The 18,973-nt window shown below is 37.9% G+C and overlaps 1 protein-coding gene across 6 annotated transcripts in view; it reads left to right on the top strand.

Moving 5' to 3' along the window:
* The window catches only part of relch (RAB11 binding and LisH domain, coiled-coil and HEAT repeat containing), a 38,955-nt gene that overhangs the window by 5,941 nt on the left and 14,041 nt on the right, over positions 1-18,973 (top strand). For 2 of the 6 annotated variants that reach the window (XM_014008458.1, XM_014008456.1), the window contains exons 2-21: positions 1,023-1,112; positions 3,488-3,559; positions 3,717-3,772; positions 3,908-4,021; positions 4,198-4,392; positions 5,445-5,539; positions 6,176-6,299; positions 6,491-6,648; positions 7,479-7,554; positions 8,226-8,321; positions 9,125-9,148; positions 13,174-13,286; positions 13,443-13,533; positions 15,214-15,285; positions 15,375-15,515; positions 15,649-15,813; positions 15,923-16,070; positions 16,170-16,326; positions 17,579-17,702; positions 18,003-18,051. In XM_014008458.1, the coding sequence (XP_013863912.1) occupies positions 1,023-1,112; positions 3,488-3,559; positions 3,717-3,772; positions 3,908-4,021; positions 4,198-4,392; positions 5,445-5,539; positions 6,176-6,299; positions 6,491-6,648; positions 7,479-7,554; positions 8,226-8,321; positions 9,125-9,148; positions 13,174-13,286; positions 13,443-13,533; positions 15,214-15,285; positions 15,375-15,515; positions 15,649-15,813; positions 15,923-16,070; positions 16,170-16,326; positions 17,579-17,702; positions 18,003-18,051 (2,160 nt within the window). The remainder of the gene's footprint in view (positions 1-1,022; positions 1,113-3,487; positions 3,560-3,716; positions 3,773-3,907; positions 4,022-4,197; positions 4,393-5,444; positions 5,540-6,175; positions 6,300-6,490; positions 6,649-7,478; positions 7,555-8,225; positions 8,322-9,124; positions 9,149-13,173; positions 13,287-13,442; positions 13,534-15,213; positions 15,286-15,374; positions 15,516-15,648; positions 15,814-15,922; positions 16,071-16,169; positions 16,327-17,578; positions 17,703-18,002; positions 18,052-18,973) is intronic. The other 4 variants (XM_014008457.1, XM_014008460.1, XM_014008459.1 and 1 more) reach the window with 4 other exon arrangements.

The following is an 18,973-nucleotide window of genomic DNA, read 5'->3' as shown; positions in this document are numbered from 1 at the left end:
TAATAATCGAATAGTTGTCGATTAATCGATTAATTGGTGCAGCCCTATTTCGGTGTGATGGGTCACTAATGGTAACACACAGCAAATATGCACAATAATTCAAACATTTCCAAAATGGGGAAGAAAAAAAAAAAACGTTAAAAAGCATGCATCGCAGGAAATCTGTTAACTTGAGTTCAGGCAGAAGAAAAGCACGTGTACAGAAATATTCAGTGATAAAGTGTTTTGCGCTGTCTGCTCACAGAGGGTATTTGTTCTTTATGAAACTATGGTCATGTGACACACGCTTACGTGTGCACATTGTACACAAATCAGCTTTAGGATAAAAGTTTTCAAATTAAAACACAATATTTATTTTTAAAAAGTGATAAAAAAAACTTGTGTTGAGGATTCATTTATATTATATACACTCAGTACTTTCAAATTTGTTACCCTCTTTTTTTTAACAGGCTGTCATTTAATGAACCAATGTCCAGTCAGCGGTAGAGCGCAAAAGTAAACAAACATTCACAAAATAAAAATTGCAATTAAAGCAACCCCTTGCTCTGCCAGTTAGCATCAGCACTGACTGTAAATTAGATGTTTTATATATTTACTACACACTGAGCTTGACTAAACTTTGCTTTTTGGCCAGCGTGGCTACGTTTGGCCTGACCTATTCTTTCTGGATATCAGAGAACAAACAGGGCCAATTTCTCACTTGCAGTGCAGTGGAAAGAAAGGTAATACCATTGATAAAGCTTCTAGGGCAGCCGAGCTCAGTGAAATATGAGCATGTGTATGCCTATTCATCAATTTTAACTGGTCCGTAAGACAAAAGAACTTTGGTAGGCTTTTATTCATTAGTAAGTTTGGAATTTATTGGGTGTTTCTGTAAGATATGGGAAAATTAGTCCACATCAGTAAAGTTCCAAACACTATTTTTAGCAGCCTCTTGTATCTGGTGATGGATTAGGAGATCTTACATTAAATAGCACGCTGTGCTTCCTCACTCCTTCCTTTGTGTCTGTGTCTCTGAGCAGATCGGGCAGGCAGTATCAGCACCTTGGACTCTTTGGACTTTGCACGTTACTCGGACGACGGCAACCGGGAAACAGACGAAAGGGTGGCAGGTAAGATGAACCACACTGCCAGGTCACCAAGAAGGAAGCCTAGCCTACAGCTTACTTTTATTATCGACAATCATTTTGGTTCAACAGAAACTTGGGCTGTTCTTTTACATAAAAATATATATTGATTTTTTTTCAAAACCTCACCAAGTTAGATCTTTCTCACTGTCTCTAGACCTTTTACAGATTATAGGGAGTTTTACATGTAAAAATGAACAGAAAAAGCATTACAGTGTTTCCATTATAAACCAGATTTAACATTTTTCTTTGTTTCCCTGCACACGTGAGAACGTATACTGAGCCCGTGAGGGGACATGGGAGTTTTTTTCTTTTGCGGTTCCCACACAATAGTAGGCTATTACGTTACCTCGCAATACTTTTGCGTTACCTCGCAAAAGTCGTTTATCACTGTTGTGCCTGCCGGTTTATTAACAAACTCACATGTTCACCATTAACGAGTTAGCCTACTGCTTTAATTCAGCTTCAGAATGAATATATCACACAGCCACGCATGGAAGTATGTCATATGCCGATATTTTAACACAGTGCAGCCACGCAACATCAATGTCAATTTCATGAACTTGTGGCGACACATCCTGTTTTGGTAACCGGGTATTTCAAAATAAAAGTCTGATTTAATTCAGTTCAAATACAAAACAATCTTTTGCGTGGGAACACAAAAGTATTGCGAGGTAACGCAATACTATTGCGTCAGAACGCAAAAGAAAAAAAATCTCCCCATGTCCCCTCACGGGCTACGTAAATATAAAAGTGCACTATCCGAATCTTTTTTGTTTTGTACAATACCTCAATTTTAAATAAATTACAGCTGTATTCACCATGATTCATTTGAATTATAATTCTCTTTTATTCACTGTAAGATGTTATTAAATCACTCTTTCRTTTTATTGTAGCCATGCATGGCACCAGTCAGGCTGATTCGTGTCACCAACTGAGCAGTTGGTGCATCCAAAATCTAAAAGAGACAGTTTAGAGACCATGCAGCAGAGATGTTGGTTTCAGRTCATGCCTACAAATTATGCATTTTTGAAATGCTACCTCTGTTCCCATACTTCTCACACACCAAATTGGCACCATCCCCATCCTCTTCAAGCACACCTGATCTTACCCCCCCCACACACCCCGACCCGTTCTTCTTGCCAAGATGTCTGCCCCCAGCTGTCTGACATCGGGTTTTTCTCCTGACGTTGGTCAAACCCCAGTGAAACTCTGGACAAGTCACTCCATCCAGACTAGATTTTTTGCTTTTCTGTTTTTGTTTTCTTCCCTCGTTTATTTATTTTATTATTTTGAATATTTTTTTTCATGTTTTTTTGTTTTGTTTTCATTTTGTTGCGATTGCAACCTGTGCACTCTTGATCTGTTGTGAAGTGTTACGATATCTTATGTGACTGAAATTGTCCTTTCTCTAAAATAAAAAATATATATATGGTTACGTTAGGCAAGAATAAGGTTTAGGTTTAAAAAAAAGGCTTTCTTTCTAAATTCACACCCGTATGTGAAACATATTTGTTTGTTTCTGACTTTTTAAATATGTATATTTATGGAATAATATCAGTGTCAGATGAAATAATGGATTTTCAGTGCACAGATATGCAACATTGTTTTCCTGCTTCATTGCTTCTAAGGTTTTGAGTGTGTTTTTACTCCAATGTGTTTGAAAATCTTGTGTGGGTTTTTTTCCTGCCTTGTTCAGTAACAATTTAAAAATCCAAATTTTCAATTTACAAGTGAAAAATACCCTTTAGTCATCTATTTCAGAAATCTTGTATAATCTTCTGATTTTGTAGAAAGTCCGAATCAAACGAGTTTTGTGAAGAAAAGAAAGAAGCAACCTTTTTCCATGCCTGAATCAGATTTAACTCTTACTACTTTGAATAAATTGATTTGCCTTGATCTAATCCTTGACACACAAGTTCCCTGAACAGTGGCTGTCCTTCGAGTTGCTGGAAATTAAATAATTACTTATTGGACATTTACCTAGAAAAAAAAAACCTGTGTCAGACAGCTCCTAAATTATCCAGAATGGCGGATGTGCTCAATTTGAAGTAAAATCAGACCCCATTCAGAAAAATTCAGAATCATCAGCACTTTGAATTGGAGGAATGAAAGGCAAGAAGTGTGTCGGTGCGTCGCACACATCTGTCAAACCTTTAGACAGGTGGGCCATGATCCTCTGCCGCATGCCTTTTTATGAACCCATGATTTGCATGTCTCCTTTTTTTTTCTTTACAACTCTTTGAATCTTTTGTGTTTGTTTTTTTGTTTGTTTTTTTTCACTCCCATTTTTTATTTTGTTTGTTCCCTGTCTTTGGTTGGATCCACTTCCTGTGTGTGTGTTGTCATTTCCTGTCCAGTGCTGGAGTTTGAGCTACGGAAAGCAAAGGAGACCATACAGGCTCTGCGTGCAAACTTGACTCGGGCAGCAGGTGTGGCGTACTTTTAACTTCTTCTCCACTGGAACCCATTTTGTTATGGCTTTGTCTTTTTTATTTTTTTATTATTTTTTATTTATTGTGGCTAAGAGAATTTCTCTGGATAACTAGGAACACCCACTCAACAATCTCATATCCTCTAATTTCTCAGAGAGCGAAGTACCATCTCAGGAGAGAAAAAACTTCAAATCAAGTCCTGAAATCCAGGTGGGGGGTCTCTTGATGACTGACAAATGCTAAAAATGCTCACATGTAATAAAATGTCTCAAAGTATATTCTGTAAGGGCTCTAGTGACTCTTTCTATATATTTATTTATTTATTTATTTATTTTTTTACCTCAGGAGCCCATACGGCCACTGGAGAAAAGAGCCTTAAACTTTCTTGTGAATGAATATTTATTAAAAAATGAATACAAGCTCTCGTCCATCACCTTCTCTGATGAAAACGATGATCAGGTAAAAGCTTTTTGATGTGCCGCTTCATTTTCAGAAACAAGGCTTTGTTCTCATTTTACAAATAAAAGTTTGTTTATTCTAAAGGAAATAAAAAGACCAAAAATAATATTACACGTTTCATGTGCTAACATAAAAAAGTCAATTATTTGTTTGTGTTTTATGTTTTTTTTTGTCAGGATTTTGAGTTGTGGGATGATGTTGGCCTCAACATCCCAAAACCCCCCRACCTGTTGCAGCTCTACAGGAACTGTGGCAGCACCCTGACTTCACCACGGGACAGGGTCGATGCGTCCGTCGGGGTCGATTTCGGCGATCTTCCCGGAAACTGCATCGTTCAGGGGCATCCGAAGAAGCCTGACCTGTCGCAACAGGTGTGTTTAAAAACAGCTTGCTTCCTGCGTGTGCACTGCGAGGGCCGCTGTCCTGCATGTTTTACTTGCTCCTCTGCTCCAAACACACCTAATTTGAATGAAAGGGTGATTAGCAGGTTTGTGCAGAACTGGAACAGATAATTTAATCACTGAATCAGGTGTGTTTGTGGCAGAGAAATGAGTCAAACATGCAGGCTAGTGACCCTCGAGGACCAGGATAGCCTGATAAGATTAGTTGCTTTTCCTACAATAAGCTCAGTTTTCTTTCTTGTAATTGTTAAAACAAATTCAAGTATAGTCTGTGAATTTATTATGAACTTGACGTTTTCTTCATTTGCTATAAAAATAACTCSAATAAAGTTTTTGATTTTGTTTTTTTCCAAGCAGATTTGTATAGACATCTGAATAAAACCCCAAAGATACAGTTACTACAAATGCTGCATGACAACTTTTTTTTCTTTCTTTCTGTGTAACAGTATATTTTTCTCAGTAGCAGTTTCTGTTGTTTGGGGAAAGAACGGCAGCGGGTGAAATTCATCTTGAGCATCCAAATTGCATCAGCTGTTACTTTGTCCACTATGTCCTTGCAACGTGACCAACTCTTGAGTAATCTGACCTTTTAGATTCACCAAATAGAAAAAAATATATAGTTTTAACCTACTCTGTGGTGGATAATTTCAGGTTTTATTGTACATCAAATCTGACTAGAAAAGTTGTCAGTTTCACAGAGTTTCTTAAATCCACAGACACACCTCTGTTCTGGGCACTGATGTGTAAAAACATCAAAAGAACAAACCTTTTTCCTGTTTGAGATCAGCCAGCTGTTTAAATAAATAGTTTTCCTAAAGGCTACTTGTTAACCAGCAGTTATTGATACAATTATTGTGTTACTGTAGTACGAACAAAAACATGGACCACAATAAATTACACAATGGACCACAATAAAAATAAAAAAAAAATAGTTCTGTAATTTTGGTCCCCTAATTAACATATTTATTGTTAATTTCTTTTARCAATACTCAAAATACTCAATAATTTTTTTTTTTTTACAGCAGCAAACAGAAGTCGTGCAAGAGCTGGAGTACCAGCTGAATCTCCTCAACAGTGAGAAGCAGAGTTTAGCTGAGCAGATCAAAAAACTGCAGAGGTGGGTTTGTGAGTGCCTGTTTTTGTTTATTTATCTGTGTTTTGGGTTGATGSAGCTACACCAAGCTGATTAAATTTCTTTCTTTCAAAGTAGTTAAATTTTTTGAGAAAAATAGGACAGTTTGTAAAAAAAATTTTTTAATTTAAGACTATCTGAAAATCTGAAAGTTTGTTTGCAATAAACGTTGATTACTGCTAATTTGACCACAAGGTGGTGCCGTTGTTTAGAAAATGTTTTTTTTTTTCTTTTTCATTGAACAAAAGAGAACATTTACAAAAAAATATAACAATGACTTTCTCATSTACAAAATCAATATCTTACATTTACATTTAGAGCATGTTTAACAAGGCATAAGAAAACAAGAACAAAAAAGAACTAATAGGACTATTTAAGTTTTATTTATAAAGCATACAATTTTTCACCATTTAGATGCTTGAAACTAAAGTCATACAATTTTTTTTGTAAACACTTGAATTTCTGCCATTAAGGTGAATGAGTTAGCTTAGTCCAAAATAGCATTAACTGTTTTTATGGCTAATTTATTTTAGCGTTWAAAAAATCCTAATAACCAACTGATTTAAAAATAATAGTTTATTCATTTTATTTTGACCATGTATTTCTTTTCATTTGTTTCAGTGAGATCCAGACTCTTAAAAAATCCGTCTCCACCTCGCCTCCCACTAATCTGGACCTGGGCTCACAGAACTCACCTCATCCCTCCTCCTCCACTACAAATTCTTTCTCCACTAATCCTCCTGTGGTATGTGGTTATGTACAATTTCTACTGTACAGCTTTTGTTTACGTTTAAACAAGACAAATAGATTACAGTTGTATTGCAAAACAAGAAGCTGTTTACAAAAAGCTAAAAATAAAGRTCTTGTGTTCGAAGAGATGTTTGACTACAATATAGTATTTAACTCAGTAATTYTTACTGTCTATCTTTCCCTCAGCCTCCTACAGATAACGGACAGTATTTAGATATCCGAGGGGTCTCAGAAGCTGAAAATGATTTTGTCCCCGCCTCCACTCAGAACACATCACAGCCCCACCTACAGTCCTGCAACAAAGTCACGAGTCAGTCACAAGTCCAGTTTGATCAACCAAACAGGTGAGTAAATTCAGTCCTGCAGGGAACAAAAGAKTTCAACCTTGTAACACTTTATAAATATCTTTGTATACAGTGGTAACAACTTGTTCTTGTCAGGTCTGTTTGTGTTAAACTGTCTTCACAAACTGACCAGAAACATGGGAAGTAATAATTTTGTTTGGGTCATTGTGGAGCAGAGAATTGAAATTTAAGATTATAAATTATTAGTTATTCCATAATAAATTCATTGAAATACACAACAAATATCCTGCACCTGGCCACTGACTACATCAACAATGCATATTTTAGTGTAGTAACTACATACAGCCTTTAGATGGTGGTAACTGTTTGTAAAATGATGCATTAATAAGAGAGGAACTAGAGCGGATGCCTTTGTGAATAAAGGATGTTCTCACTTTCTTTGTGTCCAGTGATTTTAAAACACTTATTTTTATTTACTTTAATTTTTTTACCTCTAACACCTTTTATATATTTCTTTATTTTGTGTTTCAGTCACAGGCTAAATGATCAACTGAATACATTTCTAAGACATCTTTTACTGTGTAAATTTTATTTTAACCATTTTCACTTCATTTAGTGAAAAATCAGTGTGGTTCGTTCCCACTGAGCTGCTGAAATGTTTCCTTTGTTCACTTTTCATATATCCATTTTTTTTCTTCTGAAAAGGCAGCATTTACTCAAAGAACTGGCAGCAGTAGAGCTTTTTGGCCCAGTTCTGTCCTCTGTTATTTAGTGGTCAGGACAATCTCCAAGCTTTTATGGAGGTAATAACAAACGTTGTAGACTGCACGGTAATGACCGTTTCCAACTTCGTCTTTTTGGTATTCCAGGAAGTTGTCTCCGGCCTTCCAGCAAGCCTTGCTGTCCTTCTGCAGAATGTGCTCGGACAGCCGCCTTGGAGCAGAGGTCTGCAACACACAGACACACACACACACACACACAGACACACACACTAAAAAATTTCAAAAACCCTATATTTCAAAGAAGAGCAGGTATACAATGGCTGTGTTTCAATTCATAGGCTGCAGCCCATGTAGACCGAGGCCCACATTGGCTACACCCTACGTGGGCCGTGGGCCGCCAATGTAGGCTATATAAACGGCTGTGAAATGAGAGTCTAGTATACGGATGACATACTGTATATGGTGATGCGTCTTATATCACATGCCTTCAGTTGCCCATTCACGGTGTGCCCTCACAAAATTCAATATTGTTAAAACATTACTAATTAATAATTTGAGGTTAGCTCCAGTATCAATACTTGTTTTGCATTTGATTTAACATCTCTTTTAAGCATTAATTTCATCAGCTAAATCGCTAAAAAAAAGAATTCTTCAGTTCATAATAAATTTCCAAACTCCGCGGTAAAAAACAAAACAAAAAAACAAACCAAAAAAAAACATTACCGTCTTCGTTATTTTGTTTAGTTTGACGGAGAAATGAATCGTGGGAAATCATCGGCACATAGGATGCTTGGATGCAGCCTACGTTTTTTAGGGTTTTGTTTGCCRACAGTTGCACCCTACGTCGGCTGCAGCCCCTGAATTGAGACACAGGAAATGCCTCTTTGTCTCCAGGTGTCTCGTATAGCGGACAGCGAGGAGAGTGTGATGCTGATGCTGGGCCGCTGCCTCCCTCACATCGTCCCCAACGTCCTCCTGGCTAAACGAGAGGTAAACCCCGCTTATTGCTGCTGTTCTCGCTCCCGGTTCCCTCCTTCCTGTGTCGCCATCATTGCTGTCATGATCACAGACATTCTGCCTAAATGTCCAATAGATGCACACAAGGCAGCAAGGATGAGCAGTGGGGGGAATTTGAGCTGGTGATTTACACCTCACAACGTTTTACCTAAATTTTGCTGCGTTTTATGGGAGCGAGTTCTCTGCAACCTCTAAATCTATTCAAGATAAAGAGGCTCTGGATGGATTTATTATTTGTCAGAATTTTTCATTCTGTCGTCTTTGCAAACAAAGATTTCCTATTCTAAACAGATCATTTTAAACCTCACTTTCAAAGTTTGTTTACTTTTAAAAAGGCAATACGAACACTTGTTGCTTCTTGATGGAGCGTTTGTATGTTTTACTATGTGATTTGACAGGAATATTTGCTCTTTTCCATCTGTTCCTTTCTTGATTTAGGCTGAATTAATTCCCAAAATTCACTTTAAATGTGACCGGATGCATACTTAGTTGGAGGCGTCCTTTTATGCATGAACCATCTTTGGAGAATAAAACCTCTACAACTCCCCCTGCTGACTTGTGTCTTATCTATTGATTAGAAATGTCACCTTCTTTCACGAAGGCCTTCGTTTTTCTCCTGCCTTCATTGTTCTTCTTCTGTGGTTTCGTTGTGGCCCGCTCACATTTGCTGCCTTTTTGCCTTCACTGTTTTTATTTTATTTTATTTTTTTATTTTTATTTATTTCTCTCTCTTCGTCTCACTCATTCTCTCGCTCTCATGCATGCCTCTCTTCTAGAGAATGGTTGCACATCTTTGCCAGGTGAGTCTTTCACGCACTCATCTGCATGGTTCTGACATAATCTGTAGAAAAGAAGAATGAATCTAACAACCAGCCTTTTGAAGCTACAACTGCCGACGCCAACAAATTTATGGTTACATTTTTATGGAGCCAAGTATGAACTTCTGTTCAATGTTGTCCAAAAGTGAAGCAGTTTTAGCTTCATGTTGGTCATGGCTATGCTGTGGGTTTTTTTTTGCCCATTTTTTTCTTTGTGTCATTTGTCGCAGCTTTAAACTCTCCAGTCTATAATTGACAGTGGTGTATGATGTGGTTTCAGTTAATTTAATAAGATCCGAGCAAGTAGGACAATGCAATTAGTCTTAATGAAAAGAATGGTTTTAATTTTACGTTCTAGATTTTTATTATTTTGGTTTCATTTATGTAGCTATTAATCAGATTTATGCTTTTAACTGTGAGCAAAAATGCTTTTTTTTTAATACCTGTTAATTTTACTTTAAACATAACGAACTGGAGTTAAAACTTTTTGACTTTAGCAAGTGTTCGCTATGAGCTGTAACGATACCTGCACTGTGGTTCTGTTTATTCTTACTACTTGCATGCAAGTGTGTGTGTGTTCATGTGTGCAGAAATACAAAGTGTTTAGATTTGGCAMCATGTTGAAACGCAAAAAGCCACAAAACTGAGTTTCTGTGGGAGGTAAGTCTGGTTGTAGTTGCTCTCGGTTGCCCTGCTTTGCATATCACTGTGGTTATGTAGGTGTAATCAACTCAAGACCGTTGGGGAGCGCCTTATCTWTTTGCTAAATCAGTGTAAACAAACTCAAAGGAGAGGCTTGCAGGAAATTAAAACACAGCAGAGCATTAAAGGCTTCGCCGTCCTCCTTGAGTGGCGAGGACTTTGCACCGTGTCCGTTGGGTTTGCGAATCATGACACCAGATAGTCATYCACAAATACAGCTGCTCACGCCTCCATTCTGCAATGTAAAGCTTCATAACAACCATCAACCTGAAGAATTGCATGGAGTTGTTTAAATGTGACACCTGCACATAAACGAATGGCGTTAGGCCTGAAACAGTAAAATGATAGATTAAGACTTRCTGCCACCTGGCTGTGTTAACAGACTCTGTAAATCAGTAAACGCATTGTTTTTATTCATAACACAAAACCAGACTGCCTTTTGTTTGTGCATATTATGTTTTTTGCAGGCACAGAGTTTACCTCATAGTTTACCTTCACTRGTTATAAAAATGCTGTATATATCAAAAAAAATTTGACTTTGCATCATAGTCTATTTAAACGCGTTGAAATTGGCCTCTGGCTCTTCAAGAACCTCCTACCATTTCTGACAATCCCACTTCAGCACAACTTCACAACGATGCCAGGGTTCATGCAGGGTCTTAAAAAGTCTAAAATTTGAAAATCTAAACTTTAGGCCTAAAAAAGTTTTAAAAATGCCCAGATTTTCATCCAAGGTCTTAAAAGTTACTTTTGTCCGGTCTTAATTTTTTTTACAGTTGATCATTCCTGAGAAGTGTTGGAGAGTAAAGAGCCATAATCAGAGGTTGATATGATCTGTCTTCATGAGGTGCTAAGTTTGCTACCGGCCTTTATACAAGTTGAACTACAAATCCAATGATAACTGCAGGCTTAATATGGCACAGTTTACTTCCATGTTTTCGATGTCTTTGCTGTTAAAACCCCCCCGCAGGCTAGTTTACCTGTGCAAAAAACAAAGAAGTTCCGTCATGTCCACTGCTTAAACGCGGGAAAGTATGTTTACAATGAGATATGGCTTGATATCAGTGATTTTTTGCACTCAGTTTGAAGCGATCTACGGCAGTCGATATGAAGCTCTCATAGATTTGATTTGATGATGCCTTTATTGTCATTGTACAGAGCACAATGAAATTACATTTAAGAACACTCATTCAAGAGGACACACATGACAAAAAACATGGGGGAACAGGTGAACAGGTCATGCGCCAACCAGCAGGGGTCGCGGTACATTTAAAGAAAAATGAAAAAAAAAAAAAAAACACTCAAGGATAGATGAGGAAAAAAAACAAAACATCATACATCAACAAAATGTGGCACACTATGGTGTTTATTAAAAAAACGTTCATTAAAATAATATAGCATTTTTGTAATAAAATTTAATATTCTTTCTATGTTAAAATTTCTGGGACCATTTGAATGTTTCTGTTAATGTGTTGGTTTGGTCTTAAAGGTCATTCCTAATGGTTTTAAAAGGTCTTGAAAAGGTCTTAAACTTAACTTACTGAAACCTGCATGAACTCTGGATGCTTCAGGGGCGGGGTGCTCTGTGGGGCGGGAGTTCAGCTGCAGGCTGAGCTCCAGGGAAGACCTAATTGCAACAGGCAGTGCTTTGTACCAGCAAGCRTTCAGTYAGCTCCACATGGCTACCACAGGAGATTCAAGAATGTTTCAAACATACATGAATGAGTCAAAGCAACACTGGCTATGTTTTTGATAAGGCAATGGCATTATAACATATTATAAAGCTCAAAAAGTCGATTTTGCACTGCACCCTCCCCATTAATTAATGTCACTGCACTCGGGGTTTTTAATTTGTTTAATTTATGGCAGGCATTTTGAACTCTAAGAGCGCTAGAGTTGTATTTTGACACTTGAATTGTGTCAACTTTTGTTTCCATGCTCATCAACAGAACTTTAAGCTCTGCAGAAACACATTAATCACCTTATGTGTCAAAGCAGTGAAACGCCATWAGCCTGCAGGACAGAACCACTACACTACTACTGCTCTAGAAGGAAAGAGTCAGAAGAACTGTGGCACATTTAGCTCAAGGCTGTTGAAATATTTTTTCAGGTCAAATAAAAACTTTGACACATCTACATGCTGGCTCATTGGCATCACTGTGTAATAACTCCACTCTTTGAGGATTGCTGTTCTTGGATCCTGGCATCATTCTGTCTGCTTTGAGTTGCCACAATGTTTACCATGGACCGCTTAGATGTTTAACCTCCCGAAGGAGCCTTTACATAATCAGAAGTACAAGGATTCTCACTGAAATGGAATAGCAGCATCATGGGTTTTGGCTTGTCAGACCTTTATTTAATTTTATTTTTTACTTTAAAAAATAAGGACTCTTGAGAGACCCGAAGTATATTTTCAAATGCTAGAGCAAAAAACGTATTGAGTGTGACAGCTAAATTTGGTTGAACTGGGTTTATTTTTCTGGATTTAAACACTTGAATTGATTTCCCTGAAACTAAACTTGTCATTAAGCACTTAAAGATCACCCTCTGACATTTCGGTGTTGACTTTTTGACTTTGTAGAAGTCGGCCAACATGGCACCGACTTCATAGAGTTAGTCCAGTATTGAGCGAATGACTAATCACAAACATACCTTCACCCAATTGGTTCTGCTGTGTTCGTTTATCCACCCTGCAGCATTGAGGTTTTGCGTGTTCCTCCAGTACTTGGCAGGCAAGTGTGAGATCTTCTCAGGGGAAGAAACTGTTTTTTAAAAAAAGTATATATTTTTAACTCTGCTTGCACTCTCTAATTTCAGTGTATGTGTGTCGGGAATGTAGGGCCGACCACAGTTTGGCCATGGAGGCCCTGCATCAAGGGCAGCAGAGCTCTCTCCCTGAACTCTGCCTGAACTCTGGGATAGGGCTCAGTTTTGGGAAAGCAGCTATTGCGTTATGTATGTGTGTGTCTGTCAATAATCCAGCCAAAACCTGGGTGTGTGCATGCACTTTGTAAGCTTCTATGGTATGTGTTTTTAACTGTGTGAATTTAAAGTTAAATAAGCCACTGAAACCCCCCCAAAAAAGTATTTAAGGTAAGTGTTTTCAGCAGTATTAAAGCATTCTAGAAATGACTTCTTTATATTTAGTTTTCCAGTGTTTCTTTAATCACAATATTTCCCTATTCTATCACAGACTGGCCTGTTCTAAAATTTTCTACAACTTTGTTGTATGCTGTAGCTRTATTATGAATGTGTTTGTTTATTCTGATGCTAGCTCCGGTTGTCTCTTATCTTCTCACCATCAGGAGTTGATTCCCCTCATCTTGTGCACAGCATGCCTTCATCCAGAGTCGAAAGAGAGGGACCAGCTTCTGCACATCCTCTTCAATCTCATCAAGAGACCAGATGATGAGCAGAGGTGTGACACGTGTTTCTACATACGTGTAACAGAAATATAATAATGTCCACATATTCTGCTCGTTCATCTCTCTCTTTGCTTCACCGTCTTCCTAAAGCTGAGGGGTGATGCTTTTATTTTCTTTGTGTGTGTGTGTGTGTGTCTCTGTGTTTGAAGACAAATGATCTTAACGGGCTGCGTTGCATTTGCGAGGCACGTGGGTCCCACTCGTGTTGAGGCTGAGCTTCTTCCTCAGTGTTGGGAACAGGTATAGTAATTTCTTATCCATCATTTTATTTACATGTCAAGTCATAATAGTAGTTTACAGTAGTAGTCRTCATTCTGTGATAGTTTTTATTTTTATTTTCAGATTGCATTTTTAACATACAGTACAAACCAAAAGTTTGGACACACCACCTCATTCAATGAGGTTTCTTTATTTTCAKGACTATGAAACTTGAAGGCATCAAAACTATGAATTAACACGTGGAATTTTATGTGACACATCACATCKAAACRAGAATTAAGACTWAAYGTGGAATGTGGAGAAAAGGGCAGATGTAGGGTTTTGATTTAAATGTGCAAAAATTGCATTTTGTCAAAATATAATGAATTAATGCCTTATCAAGGYATCATTTGAATAAACTTTCTGAAACACAAAAAAAACAACTTTTGAAGCATTTTTTGAGCAGTGGCAACAAAAAACTGATTTTGAGGAAAAACGCCTTAAAATTTACGTTTTTTCCCAGTGAGCTCGCAAAGTTTTTTTTTCTTTCCAGCTGGAAAATCTTAATACAAATACTATTTGAGGTTTCCTCTTTATATTGACATAAAATTGCTCAATAAATTTCCATAAAATTACGATTCAGATCAAATAGTAGTAATGTWTTATAACCAACAAGACAAACTGAGTCATATGTCTGGATAAGTTTATGATATCAGAATGATCTAGGTATCAAAATGTAGCTTTTAAAGCCAAGAATCTGAAAATGTAATTAGGTCATTTTGACCAAATTTGACTTAATCCTCATTTCGAAATGATGGGTCACATATACGTAACAAAAAAGTGTGAAACAAYTGAAAATATGTCTTATATTCTAGGTTCATCAAAGTAGCCACCTTTTACTTTGATTACTGCTTCGCACACTCTTGGCATTCTCTTGATGAGCTTCAAGAGGTAGTCAACTGAAATGGTTTTCCACTTCACAGTTGTGCCCTGTCAGGTTTAATAAGTGGGATTCCTTGCCTTATAAATGGGGCTGGGACCATCATTTGTGTTGTGCAGAAGGTGGATACAGAACACAGCTGATAGTCCTACTGAATAGACTGTTAGAATTTGTATTATGGCAAGAAAAAAGCAGCTAAGTAAAGAGAAACGAGTGGCCGTCGTTACTTTAAAAAATGAAGGTCAGTCAGTCTGAAAAATTGGGAAAATTTTGAAAGTGTCCCTAAGTGCAGTCGCAAAAACCACACAGGGCCTCCATGGCAAAAACCATCCTGTATTTATGTACATACCTTTTTTACTTCAGAAAGCAACCTTAGTAAATGAAAACAGCTATAACTCAGCCAGTTTTACTGATGTTAAGCTAAGATTTGGTGTGGTAGCAGTTGAGCCTTTCTGAACACTTTATCATTGCTTCATTTTCGAAAATGTTTTCTTGTTATTGTATTGTCATTCTGTGAAACCACGTGAGAGTTGTTTTTATTGCCTCCCGTGTCACCCCATCCACAATAAACAGAACCCGTTGCAGCGGCAACGGCGTCTGCCGGCAGTCTGGAGGCTGAGAATCTGCCGAGAAAGACAAATTGTGGTTTCCACAGGGTCAGCTTGTTTGTGATACTCAGGTTGTTTCCATTCCACCCCGGCTCCCCTCCGGTCCTCGTCTGCCTTCCTTTATGTCCCTCTTTTATCTTCAACGTTTCTTTTGTCTGAATTTGTCCTTCGCAGATCAACCACAAATATCCTGAGAGGAGACTGTTGGTGGCTGAGGCCTGCGGAGCCTTAGCTCCTTACCTGCCTGTAAGAGCAGATGCGCACTGCAGAAAAACACAGTTTTTCATCAATGTTGAGCACTTTAAGAACTAAATAGTTTTTTTTCTTTTATTTAGAAGGAGATTCGTAGCTCCCTGGTGTTGTCCATGCTGCAGCAGATGCTTGCTGAGGACAAGGCTGACATGGTCAGGGAAGCAGTGGTCAAGAGTTTGGGAATCATCATGGGTTACATTGATGAYTCTGATAAGTACTCGCAGGTAAAACTGTTTACGAGAAAACGTTAAGTTGTAAAATGCCAGTAAATGCAACCAGGTTTTGTTTGGATTCCCAACGGTTCATCTTGTTTTTAAACAGTGTGGTCGTGCCGTTCATACCCCTTCTTCATTGCAGGGTTTTGAGTTGATGCTTCTGTCGCTCGGAGACCCATCAGAGCGAGTAGTAAATGCAGTCCACCAAGTCTTCATCCCTGCCTTTGCTGCCTGGACCACCGAGCTGGGCACCCTGCACACTTCCCTGATTCCTTCTCTGCTGGCACGGATAGAAAAACTGCTCAAGGTAAAATACAGCTGACCCGCTGCCCTCTAAACCTGCTCATTTAAAGGCAAGAAATCTTTGTAATTAACCCTGCTAGTTTGTCATCCTGATTGATGCTTTTATTCTGCAGCAGGGAGAGCACGGTCTGGATGAGCACAAGCTGCACATTTTTCTGTCAGCCCTTCAGTCTCTCATTCCTCCTTTGTTTGCCGTGGTGCTGCAGAACGCACCTTTCAGCAGTAAAACCAAACTCCATGGAGACATACCTGTCATAGAAGGCAAGCTGCATAAACACACCCATTGCATTGAGATTACAGACATTTCAACAGATGCAGAGGTTTGTATTAATGGCATTTTCTGTAACTTTGGTCCTGCAGTGACCCGGTTCCCCAGACCAGCTTCTCCCCTGCAGGACTTGGCCACCATCATTGGAAACAGAGAGGTGTTAAGCACCTTGCTGCTCCTCTATGACCACCAGCTGGAACATGAAGGAACTACGGGCTGGGACAGCCTGCTATGGGTGGTCAACCAACTGTAAGATGCTGACAAACTCTTCATCTTTAGATGAAATAACACTAGCTGCGTTTCCATTGACCATGAAAATGCGCAAATTAGAATTCTGAAAATAAATTTGCTCAATGGAAACACGTCAATTTAGAAAAATATTACGTTTTTCGATAAAATGTTTTTGCGCTAAGAAGAGGTGGTTATTTTGGCCGTATCGAAATTGGTGTTTTTCGCAAAACTGCAATGGAAACACTTTTTTCGCATCACGGGAGTCACGTGATCAAGAACCAGCTGTTTCTACTGGSGAAAAAGACGACGACGAAGAAGATAACAGGAAGTAGAAGTAATATCACAGAAGTAGTAAAAGAAAGTATTAAACTCACCGACTACAATTTCCCAAAAACACAGCATATGTAGCCGCTCCGAAGTAAAAGGGGCTTGTCGCTGGAAAGCCTCGATAAAAGACGCTGACGTCTCCTCTGATGATGAGCGCTAGTGTCGTGGTAGCAACATGCTATATGTTTACATCCATTGCCGCCATGTTTGTAATGACTTATCGYGAGAACAAACATATATTTACGTGTGACTATAATAGCATTTCTTACTAAATGGAAACACCGCAGTTGCGAAACTGTGKTTTTCRACAGTAACAGAATATCTACAAAGTTTTGCGCACATTTGCAATGGAAACGCAGCTAATGACTTAAAATATCTAACCCATACTTTAATTATAACTGGGACAAAACCTATACAACTACCTAACATCCCTTTAGATTTGGTAAATGCACCATTTTTAAGGATTTTTTGGTATGTTTCACTAAATTATTTTAATGCCGTAATATAAAGTATTCTTCAAATCTTATTTATTTGCTAGTTTTCTAAAGTCCACCAACATGGAGCTCAGCCAAAATCAATAGTCGTTTCTTCAGAAGCACTTTTTAAAATTTAAGAAAAGTTCTACAAGAATCGGTTTATTTTTGATCCTACAGAACTTTTTACACAACAAATTTCCTTCATCCAAGCACACTTACACGTATATATTTTATTGTTGTTTTAACTTAGTTATTATTTTTTACATTGGATTGAACTATTCTCAGACTTTCTGCAAYAAATGAAGTGTTTTGAAATTATTTTGAATTTAAATCAAATTTGCTCAGACTGTTTCGAAGAAAGATGACAACACACTGAGTGTTCTGAATGTTAAACATTTATCAGCATATGGAAGTAGCTAAGCACAAGTATGCATGCACTATTTTTTATTTCATTTTTTTTTTCTTAGACTGCCTCAGCTGATAGAGATTGTGGGTCGCATCAATGTGACATCCTCGACATGTGTTCACGAGTTCTCTCGCTTTTTCTGGAGGTTCTGTCGCACCTTTGGCAAGATTTTCACTAATACGAAGGTAAATTCACATCACAGCAACGTCATTATTCAGCTGAGGTTCACACTAAGTTTTGTTAAGCATGTGAGGCAAATCCGTTTTTGTAGGGGGTGTCAAATGTATTTGCATCGAGTTGTTTGTCCTCGTAATTTATTAATAAAGTAAAACAATTTTTAGTGTTTGAATGTAAATTTATCTAAACATAAACCATAACTCAGTGAGTTAATCATGTTTTTTAAGATTTTAAGTTTTACAGTAAACCTCCATCGTACTGTATGTAAACAAGTTTTGGATGTTTTAATTAAGCCTTTTGCTTTTTAGGTGAAGCCACAGTTCCAGGAGATTCTCCGACTATCTGAGGAGAATGTCGGTAAGGGAAACTTTTAGGCTTGTTTTCTGTTGGCTTTTCTTTTTCTTTTTTTTTAATTCCCAGAAATATTTCTCAGCCTTAAAAAATGAGAAACTGGTAGATGGAGTTTAGAGACAAACACCATTGATGTAAACAAGCTATTTGGAGTCACGTATGGGTGTTCCCCCTTCTTTGTCTTTTTTTTATTTTTTTCTAATTCCAAACATGTTTCTGCTTTTATAAAGAGATGCTCGGTCTCATTCGGCTGCCAAGTCATTTAGTTTGGTATTGTGGCCATTTATGAAATGTTTTTTTTAGCTTGTTGCTGTTGAGGTTGTCACGATCTTTGACAGCATTCACTCAATTCTGTGGRTTTTTATGATGCAACAATATAATGTGTAATGAGGACACAATTCAACAAACAATATGATACAAAATTGTGACTGGTTGCTGTTTTATTTATATATTTTAGTTGCTTGAATTAATTATAAATTGCACGTTAGGCTGTCAAAATGCTCAAAAGCTCAGCTTTKATACAGATTACCGTATTCAAGTATAATACGTAAAATTAAATCATAAAATCATCCATAAAGTTGGGGGTTAGTACTATACTCGGATAAATATTTTTACTTATGCTTTTTAACTGAAGTATCTGCTTCATTCACAAAACGCCTGAGTCCGGAAATGAGACCGCGATGTAAAAAGCAGTTGAAACGACCTTACCTCTAACACTCCTCCATTCTTCAAAGCGAGATGGTAACAGATCCAGGCAGGCGACATGATGTGGAAAAAAAAGGGGGGGGGAGTATTCCTGCACCTTAGTAATGATAGCGAACTAATGACATTAGCATGTGACCGGGTCGCTGCTCGAACAACAACAAACACATGTTTGTCTGAGCTGAGTGAAGCTGACACCCCACCCACGTGAAAAAATTCATCAAAT

This window comes from Austrofundulus limnaeus, unplaced genomic scaffold (genome assembly GCF_001266775.1).
Source record: "Austrofundulus limnaeus strain Quisiro unplaced genomic scaffold, Austrofundulus_limnaeus-1.0 Scaffold50, whole genome shotgun sequence".
Classification (NCBI taxonomy): Eukaryota; Metazoa; Chordata; class Actinopteri; order Cyprinodontiformes; family Rivulidae; genus Austrofundulus; species Austrofundulus limnaeus.
This window is presented reverse-complemented; position numbering and strand designations above follow the sequence as displayed.